The sequence below is a fragment of the Cydia splendana genome, chromosome 5 (genome assembly GCF_910591565.1).
Source record: "Cydia splendana chromosome 5, ilCydSple1.2, whole genome shotgun sequence".
In the NCBI taxonomy this organism is placed as follows: Eukaryota; Metazoa; Arthropoda; class Insecta; order Lepidoptera; family Tortricidae; genus Cydia; species Cydia splendana.
Window position 1 is genome coordinate 6,083,391 of NC_085964.1, and position 12,846 is coordinate 6,096,236.

The window sequence follows — 12,846 nt, forward strand, 5'->3', positions numbered from 1 at the left end:
AAAAGTAGAGAAATGGTGCTTGAGGAATAAAGTGAAAACGTTTAAATTGCACAGCCAGTTTTTTTCTATAACTTCTAATATAAGGCGAGCTATTAAAAGTTTTATATTTAAAACAACCATTTTCGGCTTCAGTTTAATATTCGGTAACTTTCAAATGTCCTTATTTAAGTATATGAATTTATAAAAACTTTGAAAACCAACGTCACTCGTTAACTCAAATAAAAACAATTTATGCATACATACATGCATTTCATATGATCTTATTCATTATTCACGAGCTGTGTAGTTTTTCTGTAATTACAGATAAAACGAAATGTAGTTTCTTACCTGGTGACTTTACATTGTTGTTTACATCTACTAAATAATAATGCAAAAATTACAGATCTTTCTTAAAGTCTAAGCCAAAACTGTTGTAAAATCTGAGGTTTAATTATTTTACACGTGGTTTACGGTGATTTAACACCTTGACCGCTACTACCAGACGGCCAAAGAGTTAATCCATTTAGAGTGTTTGACCGTCCAAACTCTACACTCGAATATTCGGCCTATCCTCATTAGTCCATGTAACTTTTGAATGATTCCTTCAAAAAAGTCAGTTACAATAGATATATGAAGCACATTATACATACTCTAAACGAGTGGTAACAAATGACGACAAATAGGAATTGCATCGTCCGTCCACGGTCCCATTTGTTCCCACTGGGGATACAAATAGGATTAGGCCGAATATTCCGTAAATGCAGAGTAACTGGCTGTTTCCACGATAATAGAGTCTGTGCGGAAAGAGAAGAGTCGTGGAATGTACGGGGCCCAATACATTCCACGACTCTTCTCTTTCCGAACAGACTCTAATAGAAAAAACACTCTTTTCTAATAAAAAAAGGAAATGTTACAAATTTTGCTGAAAACGCCGAGTGTCAGCTCTAACGCGGCCGCGACCGGTGACCGCGTTTGTATCACATATGCGGATTCTCACACCAACTAAGAGTCAGAGTCATGCGTGTCGTACTCATCGCTGGTGAACCTCGGGTGCGAGGGTCTGGCCGGGCGCGCGAGCCTCGGGCGAGGATCGCGGCCCGTCGGCGTGCGGACGATAGCGCTGAGATTCACTACGGATAGCCGGGGCGTACGGACAGCTGTGCCTGCAATCGAAATGATTGTTTATAAATATATCTAGAGTCCGTCTAAGCTAGCTCTTTACCGATTTTGACGTGACAAAGTGTGGCTTTGCCATTTTTAAGGAGACAATAGAAAGAGACGGTAACTTCTAAAACGGGACCGAGTAAGAATACGAGAGCGTATTCTTACTCGGTCCCGTTTACGATGCTAAGTAATTAGACAACGCTTCAACTGGATACATAACACGGCCTGCCAATCTTTCTCCGCGTGCCAGATGTCACGTTGCACAGTCGGTAGATTGAACAATGTGTTCAAGTTGCCTAACTTTGTATGGCTTTAACATAAAGGGCAAAGTTACGGTCTAAGTTTTGAAATGAAACTTTATATAACGTTGCTCTTGACTTTATTTACGTAATAAATATTAATGGTCAAGCAAATAGCTCTTGAAACACGGTACTACTAGCGCCATCTATCGACATACATAATATATGTCAGTTACTTAACCTAAGAAGAACCCAGTCGATTACTTAAAAAAAACCGGGCAAGTGCGAGTCGGACTCGCACACGAAGGGTTCCGTACCATTATCTATAAAAACGGTCATCCATCGAAGTACTAACCCCGCCCGACGTTGCTTAACTTCGGTCAAAAATCACGATTGTTGTATGGGAGCCCCACTTAAATCTTTATTTTATTCTGTTTTTAGTATTTGTTGCTATAGCGGCAACAGAAATACATCATCTGTGAAAATTTCAGCTGTCTAGTTATCACAGATCACGAGATACAGCCTGGTGACAGACCGACGGACGGACCCTTTTTTTACCCTTTGGGTACGGAACCCTAAAAATGAACATCATTAAAAGTTATAGTTAACCCGTCGATCAATAATGTTGTGAGGATTCAAGTCACTAGAAAATCTACGAAAATACTGGGTATTTAAACTTTTGTTAAGACATGAAGTGTAAGATTGTGTCGGTACCTATATACATGTATCCTAATGTCCAGAATCTTTAGTGTTATTTTTAAATTTGTAATCTAGTCTTATTTAAGTTAAAATTCATTTTTGAAATCCTTTAGGAGTCAGGTGGATATCCAAAGTATGTATTATAGATATTACCTATACTTATATATATTATAGTGATAGCGCTTTAGCTTCGATATCTATTAATTAGCAGTCGCCACCTTAAATTAGGTATGTGTTAAAGTTAAAACCACCAGCCACAGTGTACCTGTGATAAGAGGCAGTAGCGGGTCCAAGTCAGGCTCTATTCTGGGCTTGGTGCGGCGGAGTCGCGTGGAGCGCGGCGGCAGCGCCCGGCGCGGAGGCGGCGACGCCGGGGGCAGCGGCGGTGACAGCACCCGCCCGGCTAATACACGCCGTTCGGGACTTGAGCTTGGCGACCTGTCACCATGAATAATCAATGTTTTTCTCGTGGCAGCAATTGCTAATAGCTAATACTGCTAGTAGTTCTCACTGCGGTTATAGGCGTTATAGCAATAATGATAGTTTAAACTTCAAATGTTCGTTATTACCTATATTAACTACCCAAGTAATTTTCCAAAGTTTTATTGATGTGTCAATAGGTGGCTGACTATTTCCAAAAAAGGGATAAAAATGTGTTAGTTACGTAATTACTTGGTCGGTAACTACCGAGATAAGTTTGACATCCTCGCTTGTGCGTTCCTGTAAATGGGTGTCGAATCACAAGAGTGTTGTAGCTGTGCGGTAAAAGACAAGATTAGTGCATAAATCGTACATTTTGGTATGTATGTGCGGTAAGTGTTCGTGTGGGGACATTGGGGACCATGTGCGGCGGACTGGCCTTTCTCTGTCGGCGGCGGGGCGCCGTCGCCGACGCCGACCGCGGTCATCCTTCTTCTTGGTTGGTGCTCCTTGCCGCGGGGGTATGACGCCGATGTGTCGGTAGTAGTCGCAGAGAGCCTTCACAATAGATCGGCCGATTTTAGCATCTGTTGTGCTTAGTAAATGATTTTTCTTCAATAGTTGCAAACATAGTATAATAATGCACTATAAAGAAACAAGATGGCGCTAGCTGTATCAATATTTGTGCACTTGCTATGCAGTAAAGCTATAATTTTTATTATGTTTATAAATGAGTTGTTACAAAGCAGATTAATATTACTTAAATAGACTTCAGTATAATATGACAAATGGATATTAATATTCATGTCTTTTATACCTTGTGCTTCGTACAGTACAAAAAACCTAGATTAGATGTCGCTAGTAGGACTATGTATGTACTTACAAGGCCTGTTAACGATATTTCCTACGTCCAAATTTATATCAATTAGCAGAAAGCCAGAAACAATAAATTGATTGTTTGTTACTAATCTTTACTAGATGGCGTTAGTAGTGCCCCATTTGGTGCATTATAAAATAGTGTAAAGGATACAAGCATCTTCAGTATAATGTATGTAGGGTCCCTTGGGAGTGAGCCGGCGTCCTCCCAGCGAAACGAGTAATGTGTAGGCGTCTACGGCGCCCTCCGGCAGCGCCCGGCGCGCCGTGCCAGCGGCCTGTGGGTCTGCGTTGTACAAGCATGCCTCGGGACGCCAGGCTTCCACGCGGGATGCCAGGAATTTTGGAAGGACGGCGTGACGCTCAAACCTAGAGTAAGTTGTTTCACGGTTGAAAGTGCATCAAGCCCCAAACGTCAAACGAGCAATGCAGTCCTGATACTATTAGTTTATTGTGGTGCCAGGAGAACGTTATCACCTTGAACAAATAATTTACAATAGGTACTTGATATATCATGCGCCCGTTTCTTAATAGCTTGTAACTTGTAATACAATTCTAACAAAAGCTGTCAAAAAGTGACATCCGCTTGTATTACAAGTTACAAGCATGGGGGGGGCATGCATAGAAGTTTGTATGCGAAGGTGCTAAGCTAATAGTATTTCTGACCTGGGTAATATTCTTCGAAATGGCTCTTTATTTCTCAATAGCCATGCTGAAGTATTTTTAAAATCCGATAACTCAGTACTCACCTGTACACGTCATCATATGAGTTTCCTCTAACGAAGACTCCTTCAAAGCTTATGTCCGCGTGCAAGTCGATTATAAAATCCAATTGAAGAGACTGAAAACACAAAACGCTGATTTTAATATACGTATTTTTATAGAATAATTTGATGTATTTCAAGTTACTATTATGAATTAAATAAATCTAAATGTAAATAAAATATGAACGATTACTTTTTTTTATTAAATTACGCATATTATTTCATTATAACTGATTTTCAGTACATGCCTAACAGAAATGCCATAAAATAAATTCAAAATTGTGTAGATAACATCCTAGATGGCGCTAGTTGCACCAACTTTCGCTTCGTATTTCTTTGCAGCGACGATATTGGACACGATCGTTGATGGTCACGTCACCTCTGGAGTTGCAGGCTTCCATAGGCTACGGTGACTGCTTACCATCAGGCGGGCCATATGCTTGTTTGCCACCGATGTGGTATAAAAAAAAAGTAGGACACCAACCCAGCACCAGCGGGTTTCACCGCGGGTTACTCAGAAATACGGAAGATCTAATAAGAGAGTTACACCAATGTCACCTTCTCAGCGACGAGCTTGGACACGAGGTCGTTGACAGCCACGGCGGCAGGGTGGGCGAAGGTGGTGGCGGTGACCCAGCTGCGGTTGAGGTCGGCGCCCAGCAGGTCTGAGCGCTGGTTACCCAGGAACACGCCGTCGGGATTCAACATCGGCACCACCTGAGGGTAATCGTATTTTTAGTTTGGTTTGGCAAAGAACTAGAAAGTGCTTTGTAAAATTTCACAGAAATTAACTGCATTATTTTATTATTACCCATATTACCTGAACAGCTACGTTGCTTCGGAGCGCCAAAGCCTTTTCCGACGAAGTTAAGAAATAATCAAGGATACCTGTAATTAAATATAATAGTACATTACTACAGAGGCTGGGAAATAAGGGGTTGCCGGCCGAATGCATATAGATAGTTATGAGGCCGACAACCCCTTTTCACGCCGAAGTATGTATAGTGCTTTTCTTAAACATGCAATGAAATAATAATAAAAATTGATGATGATGATTGTTTCATGTCCTAATGTGATAGGTTATTCAGTGCGTGGGGTTCATAAGGGGAACGAAAATTTTATTATTTTTGCGCTACGACGCACGGTTTAAGAACATTATTATAAAGTATTTTTAGTTTTTTTATTATCTTTTTTTTTCGTTTTTTTTAATATTAATTAGGGGTTTCTTACAGAGGAACGAACATTTTATTATTTTTACGCTTCGACGCATGGTTTAGGAGATACAGCCCTATAAATTTTTTTTTTTTGCTATTTTTTCTTTTGTTTCTTTTCTTGTGTTTTTTAAAATGTTATTAAGGGATTTCCGAAAGGGGAACGAAAATTTGATTATTTTTGCGCTACGACGTACGGTTTAGGAGATACAGGGGGCCGATTTTTGAATTTCGAGCGTTCGATTTCGTCACTCTAAAATCGGTGGAAAACAGCGAAATGCTAATTTTTGAAATACGAGCGATAGAAATTGGGAATCGAGTGGTATTGACCACTCGTTTTCAATTCTATTAGTAGAATTTAAATGCCGGGTACTGGAGATATTATTGGACGAAATACACGAAATCGAGCGGTCGAAATTCAAAAATCGGCCCCCTGCATTATAAAGTTTGTTTCTTTTTTTTCTTTTTTGTGTTTTTTTTTAATATTAATTAAGGGTTTCTTACAGAGAAACGAACATTTTATTATTTTTGCGCTACGACGCATGGTTTAGGAGATACATCCATATAAATATTTTTTTTGCTTTTTTTCTTTTCTTGTGCTTTTTTAAATGTTATTAAGGGATTTGCTAAAGGGGAACGAAAATTTGATTATTATTGCGCTGCGACGCACGGTTTAGGAGATACAGCCCTATAAAGATTAAAAAAAAATGAAATCGTACCATAAACCATAAACTGCCTAGTTTTTTTTTTAAAGCGGTGCGATAGTGTGTTATCACTTTAATGGCTGAATGCCACGATGGTGTGTCACACATATCTGTGAAATGGAAATTAAAAAAAAATTACTTTCCGGCCTAGGCCTTAAATTTTGTATGAAATTCCTTTACAGTTCTCTGGAGTTGCTCCGCCCTAAACGTGATACTTCGAAACCTGATATAACGCCTGGAGTGACGACATTTCATTGCATGTTTGAGAAAAATACATAAACAGCATGCGATTTTTAAAAGCCATGTCATTTAATTTTACCAATTTCTGAAATATGTAATTCTAGGGATTCCTTTAACATGGGTACCTTGGCATATGAAAGAGGCCGGCGGCTCTCCGCCATGCGTGCGCGCAAGGATGAGCACGACGCGCTTCTTTGGAGCACCCTTATTGCCCTTCACCACGGACTCTTCTCTCATCTCTCTATCCTGTACCCCGAGGTCCCCTATGGTGATGAGGTCAACCTTGCGTTTTTGCTGCAGGGATTTTAAGAAATAGAACATTGAATGTGAAGGTACCTCCTAACTGATCGTAGCTTATTAACAGCCCGTAGTAGTACCAAGTAGTACTTAGTAAAATCAGTCTAATCTTACTATCCAAAGTGTTACAAATTCAGATAGCACACGGTTTTATTAAAACTAATATCTAATTGTAAATCAAATTAGCAGTAGGTTGCCTTGCCGTCGTGTTACGATGCAACAGAAAAAACTTTAATAGTATGTGCGGAACGAGAAGAGTCGTGGAATGTATGGGGCCCAATACATTCCACGACTCTTCTCTTTCCGAACATCAGACTCATCATTTGATGAGAAAGACTGCTGCCCATTCTTAAAGTATGTAGGTATATCTAAGTACTCATCACTTGTGATAGTGTGTGCTAGTCTCACCGTAGTTTGCGCAATGCACTCCCTAGCAGCAAACGTCTGTGCGCGCTTCTCCCACAGCGTGAGATACTTCTGCAGCCTCGAGTAAGAGTAGGGCACGGCCGCCGTGAAGTGGTAAACATCTTCCTCGCGGTCGAAGCCGAAGGCGAGGGTCAACACGCGCCGGCCGCGGTGCACTGGTGACTTGTGGTAGAAGATGAAACGACGGGGAATGCGTTGCCTGCCATAGAAAATGACAATGTAAAAAAATATGCAGAATCGCTTTTATTTGTTTGGTCTACCAAATCCAATAGCTTGTTTAATATATTGATTACCTACTTACACATAGTGTACGTTCAGTACCTACTGGGTAGGACTGCCGCTGTACTAGGTATGTTTAAATAGGTACCTACGTTTAGAACTTTAGATATCGTCTATAGTATCAGCTATTAACTTCTAACCATACTAGCACATGCGTGGTCGACTTGATTACGGTCGGAACGCGGCGCAGCACAATCAAAGTGTCGAGCCTGATTGTACCATGCATAAGTCACGTCACGTACGGAAACTAATTGCATCCAGTGTGCAAGCACACGCCAACTTATGTAGCCGACCTAACTTGTAATGTAAACTTACCATTTTGGACGCGAGGTTGAGCGGACTAGCGGTGTCATTTCGCCGTTGTATAAAGTTCTTTCTTTACCTAAGTTGACTATGTTGAATATTACTCTCTGAAATACGATAGGTACTGGTTATTCAATTGTTTTATTGTAATTGTAACTCCGGCTTGTGTCAAAAATAAGGAATCTGAAGAAGTTTGTGGAAGTCAGCAGGTACATCGAATGTAACCTGTTAATTATTGTGTTTACGAGAGGTCAATTATATCAGAATCAAAAATAAAATGTGTGTATAAAAGACCAAATGGCACAGAGGATTTCATAATTTTAAGAAGAGGAACCGGCGCGGCGGGTCCTGTTTACATTGTCCACAATAAAGTTAGTACTAAACCTACAGGCAGTAAATGGGCTTGTAAGAAAAAGGCTTTCAGTATTTCAAGAACACAGACCTGATCCTGCTTCACATTTTCCACGGTAAAGTTATACCAGAACCGCGAGCGTGGGCGGCAAGTATCGGGCCGCACGAAGAGATCGTACTCGAGCTCAGTGATGTGGTCTGCTCGGCCCAAGTTCCCGCACTCGAAGGCCGCGTCGAAGCACAGCTGGCCACGCTTGGCCTTGCCGCTGTGGCCCGGCGGCCTCACGATCAGCCGGTTTAGGTTGCCGAGGCCTCCTTCTCCGTCGCTCTCTTCGCTGTCTGGTAATTTGAGAAGATGCAAGTTTTTACTACATTTTGAATCTCTGAGGAATTGCACGGTAAGACAGCCCTCCAGCTTCCTTAGCTCGTGCGTGGAGCTCGCGCTCGAACTTTTGCGATATGTGACAATGAGTGTTGGAAGTTTTTACGTTTTTTAATCGGTATCATCATGGCGCTGATGCCCGTAAGGGATGCTGATAAGCAATAATGTGTCAACCCACATCCATTTTGCAATAAGATGTCAACTCAAAAAATTGACGCTTAGGTAGACATTTTATTTAAAAAAATATTGTCGGTTGACACATTTTTGCTAAACAGCATCCTTTATTTAACACACTGTAGCAACTTGAATAGACATATTATAGGTATATACGCGTTTCGAGCTTACAAGACTTCTGTTAGCAGTTGACACTGGGCCCTTGCCGTTAAACACCGTCATTAAGACCAGGGGATAAGTTATTTAAGTAGTACATAAAACGCGACGGCGCAAATTTTGTTTATTACCGTCTTACACGCGTTTTTTTTTTCTAGTAATCTTTGTAGGTGTATGAGGAATACCATTAATATCCCTCGTGTATATGGAGGTGTGCTCCAGGTCGTTTGGGTACGAAGACATAGTTAAGACTGATCGTGTTTCTCAGCGGGAACCGTTCCCGGCCTAGACGCCCGCCTACCTGTTAACTTGCTACAGGCTGCTCCATTTAGGAAAAGGTTATACATTCTCCTTAATACATCCCCTCTAGGTTAAAATTAAGATTATGTAGATACTTACCTACGAACCTTTTTTTTAAATTAACAAATTGAATAAGCATTTTCTTCGAAGGCCCACCCCGATTCACGACCTGTGATGAACACCATATCCACTCTCCCAAGTAAATTGTTATCGAAAAACCCAGCTGTCCGACTGGTGGTGATAGATAAATGAGAAGCGTGTGCCGAAGGGCGAATGTTTTCTTTGCTGTTAAGAGTTATGGATATGCAGTCATGGATAATCCGGACCATAGGCTTTTTTTTCAATATAATGTATACGTACTTTGAAATCAGATTTTATTCCTTTAGAACATTTTCTGAAAGTCCCCTTCATCACTCGTGCCATATTGCCATTACAGAAATGGAGATATGTAAGTAGGTAGGTTCGCTTCGATATAAATATAAACAGCAGTTAAACTCTTTGCGACCAAAACACCGATCGCATTATTTTTTTTAGAAACTTATACATTGTTACAGAATATACATATTTATACATATTCGCCCCGTAATCAGCCTGTATAGTTCACGTAGTTTAAACTTAGTGCCCCATAAGATTGGCGGTAAGTCGCGATACAAACCGTTCACAGCGACACGCCATCCACTAACGATTGAAAGGTTAACTATTTATTGCGAATTGATTCGCAAACACCTTAAACTCATGCAATACAACACTACACCATCGGGGTCGGTGCTGTGAAGTACAGGCAGCAGCAACATTCTTCAACGCTAGTAATGCCATAAATATTTCTACAATCTATTATAAACTTATTAAATATTATTATTGTATACAATCAATTACAATAATTTAATATAATTGAAATTTTGTCATCGATTTAAAATGTAGACTTGTAAAATTTAATATTTTACCAATAAATGATTATGAGACGCAAAAATAAAGCAGCTCGTCAACTTCAATATTTAAAAATTTCTCTCAAAAACGTTTTATAGCTCTGAAATCTAGGTATTTACCTATAGTTTAAATTTGCGGTTATAGGAAAATGCAACAATATTAACTTTTAAAGCGTCACCGATCTAAATTCCTTTTCGGCGTAAACCTTTTTTGTCAATAACTTTGGAATGGGAAGCCAGAAGCCGGCTTACTGGCCGCTGACAGATTTGGCGTTGTCATGTAGGTGTACAAAATAGGTACGGCCATGCGTTTGCGTCATGGTTGCTTGCATCAATCAATGCGTTTGGATTACTTAAAATCTAATAATAAAATATATTAACTATAATCCAATGTTTTTCTAAACCAAATTTATAATTATGTACTTTAAATAAATGTATTTATTCATTTATAAACTGCATAAGTCCCAAAATCGTCATCCCGCCACCCTTTCACATTCTAACCAAGATCTACAATTATACAAACCAAAAGCGAGGTAAAGTCGGTCTCCCGCTTCTAAACTATCATTTATGTTTTTAATTTAAGGTGTCCCGTATTGCCAGCAACATTTGTTCTTAATGCCTAGTGCCTTTCCTAATCTTATACTTGAAGCCTGAATTAAGGTAAACGTACCTACTGGTGCTCGACGCGGTCCCAGTACATGTCATCTTGAAACTTAAGTCATTGTCAATAGCGGTGGCAGCAAGGCATTAGCATGTCGAGCACTAGTACGTTTACCTTACTAGGCTCACACAGTGGCGGATTTGCCCTAAGTCCAAGTAGGCCAGGGCCTAGGGCGGCAAGATATTAGGGGCGGCAAATTGTGACAAAAAATTCGCTGATGATAACAAGAAATAACTCAAAATGTAGTCAATGTTACGGGTGCTGAGAAAGGGGCGGCTACAGGGCCTGGGGCCTAGGGCGGCATTGACTGCAAATCCGCCACTGGGCTCACATAATGTGATGTGGTACGATAGACCGGGTGGCGTGTGGCATGCTCGGGTGTCGTGTTTCTTTCCGCATGCCTCGTATAACAATTCTAGCAGGCATGGTAGAGCACCACAAAATTAAACGCCACATTACTTCTAGTAGATGTCACAGGATGCATTTCCTATTTTATACAATTTTTATTTTGGCATAAACTATACGGGATTTGTAAAAATCGGCTTACAACATAAACATATATAAATGTTAAGATTATTAATTATTAATATAATTCAGACGGTAGCTAGAATATTGCTGTAGTCTATACTTAGTTACCTATGTAGGGTCTACACACAAGGCTTCTTTTTAATTGCAATAGGAATGAAGTAGAATATTTTTTTGTGAGTTAAAAACTTAGTCTTATATTTACCCGTGTCTTATATTCATCCCACCTGACCCTACTTAATTTTCTTTGGTATTTTACTTATTTACTAAGTCTAACAAACAATAAAGCACTTTGAGTGCTTAATGCGTGAAACTTTTTTGTAAGTACAAACCCGTACTTACCTGACATGATGGCGATGGTGTCACGATCTTCTCACCAAGCTGCCTTATCGTAAATATATCTAATCACTATGTCTCATCTTACCATAGGTACTAATTAAATTATAATAACAAACATTTTAGCGACTACATCGTTCCTCAGTTCACTTGACTGCTGTTGCCATGGGTATGTAGTCGTCATGCGACATTTTCATGCTTTAATAAAAACAAAAATGTTTCGTAGGACGCATAAATATGAGCAATGGTTGCTAAGCAACGCCCGCGGCGTAGCACGTGCTACGCGTTCATAACAGCCATGGACATAAAACATTGCACGTAGCCACATTCCACAATCCACATTGGTAATAGAACTTATTCTAGTTATGAAGAAGCCTCGAATTCGCTCAATAGAAAATCCATTAAAAATATCACAAATCACCTGGACATACATTGTCGAATCAAGATCACTATCTCGATAGTGATCTTCGACATTCGAGACAAATAGGGCGATTATGAATATTATGATTACGGTTGTTTCATGTACACAAATATAATTGTTTTCTAGAATACACAGAAAAACGATATCACTCTAGTACAAATTGTAAATGGTTATTCCGCTTTAAGTAAATTATTTTTAATTTAAATAAAAACTCAGTCAGAGGAGAGGCAATAGATGCATTAATTGTGACGTCGAAAAGTAGATGATAGACCTATTGCTATTGTATTGGATAGAGGCTACGACTGCTACGAGCGGTTTTGACGCGCCGCGTGACCCCGTAGAGGTTACAAGGCTGTGCTACGCAGGAACGCAGGGCCATGGAAGTAGAGATGGGTAGTGAGTAAATACTCACGGGTAAATACTGAGTAAATACTCAGTATTTACTCAATATACCCGTATTTACTCGTTTATACCCAAATTGGTGGGTATAAACTATTTAGAGTGCAAAGGGGCATATAAATTTGAAATATAGGTGTATTATGGAAGCCGCTACTGGATTAAGTACTCAAAATTGTAAGAAATGTATTTTTCAAGAGAGGCACTCCATACATGTAACTAATAGTCACGAAAAAAAATTCAGAATCCACCAACGTGTTGCACATCATTAAATTGGTCTTCAAAAAATAACTGGAATGTTTCAAAGAACATTTTTGGATAAATTGAATATTTTTGGAAAAAAACCGTCTCGAAAGGCCAAAATAATGTTTACCTCTCTATAACTTTAGAACCAAAGTTCAGAAAAAATATGAAAACATATCGGGAGATTAGCCGTATTAGGAGTACAATAAACAATATTTTGAACATCATCGGATTGAGTTTACTTTAAAAAACCCTTAATAAAAGGTCGTAAGTGCCGCGTAAACACGCACTTTTGCGCGACATGCAGTTATCTAGAACATCGATAGAATTGAAGTAAGTACCATATTTTTAAAGTAAATACCCTCTTATTTAAA

The 12,846-nt window shown here is 39.6% G+C and overlaps 1 protein-coding gene across 1 annotated transcript; it reads right to left on the reverse strand.

The window, feature by feature from the left end:
- Window positions 1-874: 874 nt before the first annotated feature.
- Window positions 875-11,564, reverse strand: LOC134791081 (cytosolic carboxypeptidase 6-like). The gene is made up of 12 exons (XM_063762109.1): window positions 11,419-11,564; window positions 8,044-8,291; window positions 7,614-7,708; window positions 7,002-7,218; window positions 6,422-6,590; window positions 4,962-5,029; window positions 4,700-4,858; window positions 4,127-4,218; window positions 3,532-3,746; window positions 2,875-3,088; window positions 2,347-2,519; window positions 875-1,142 (listed from the first exon to the last, which is right to left on the reverse strand). The coding sequence occupies exons 1-12, from the start codon at window positions 11,423-11,425 to the stop codon at window positions 982-984; spliced, it is 1,818 nt and encodes a 605-aa protein (XP_063618179.1). The 5' UTR covers window positions 11,426-11,564; the 3' UTR covers window positions 875-981.
- Between the last annotated feature and the right edge of the window lie 1,282 nt (window positions 11,565-12,846).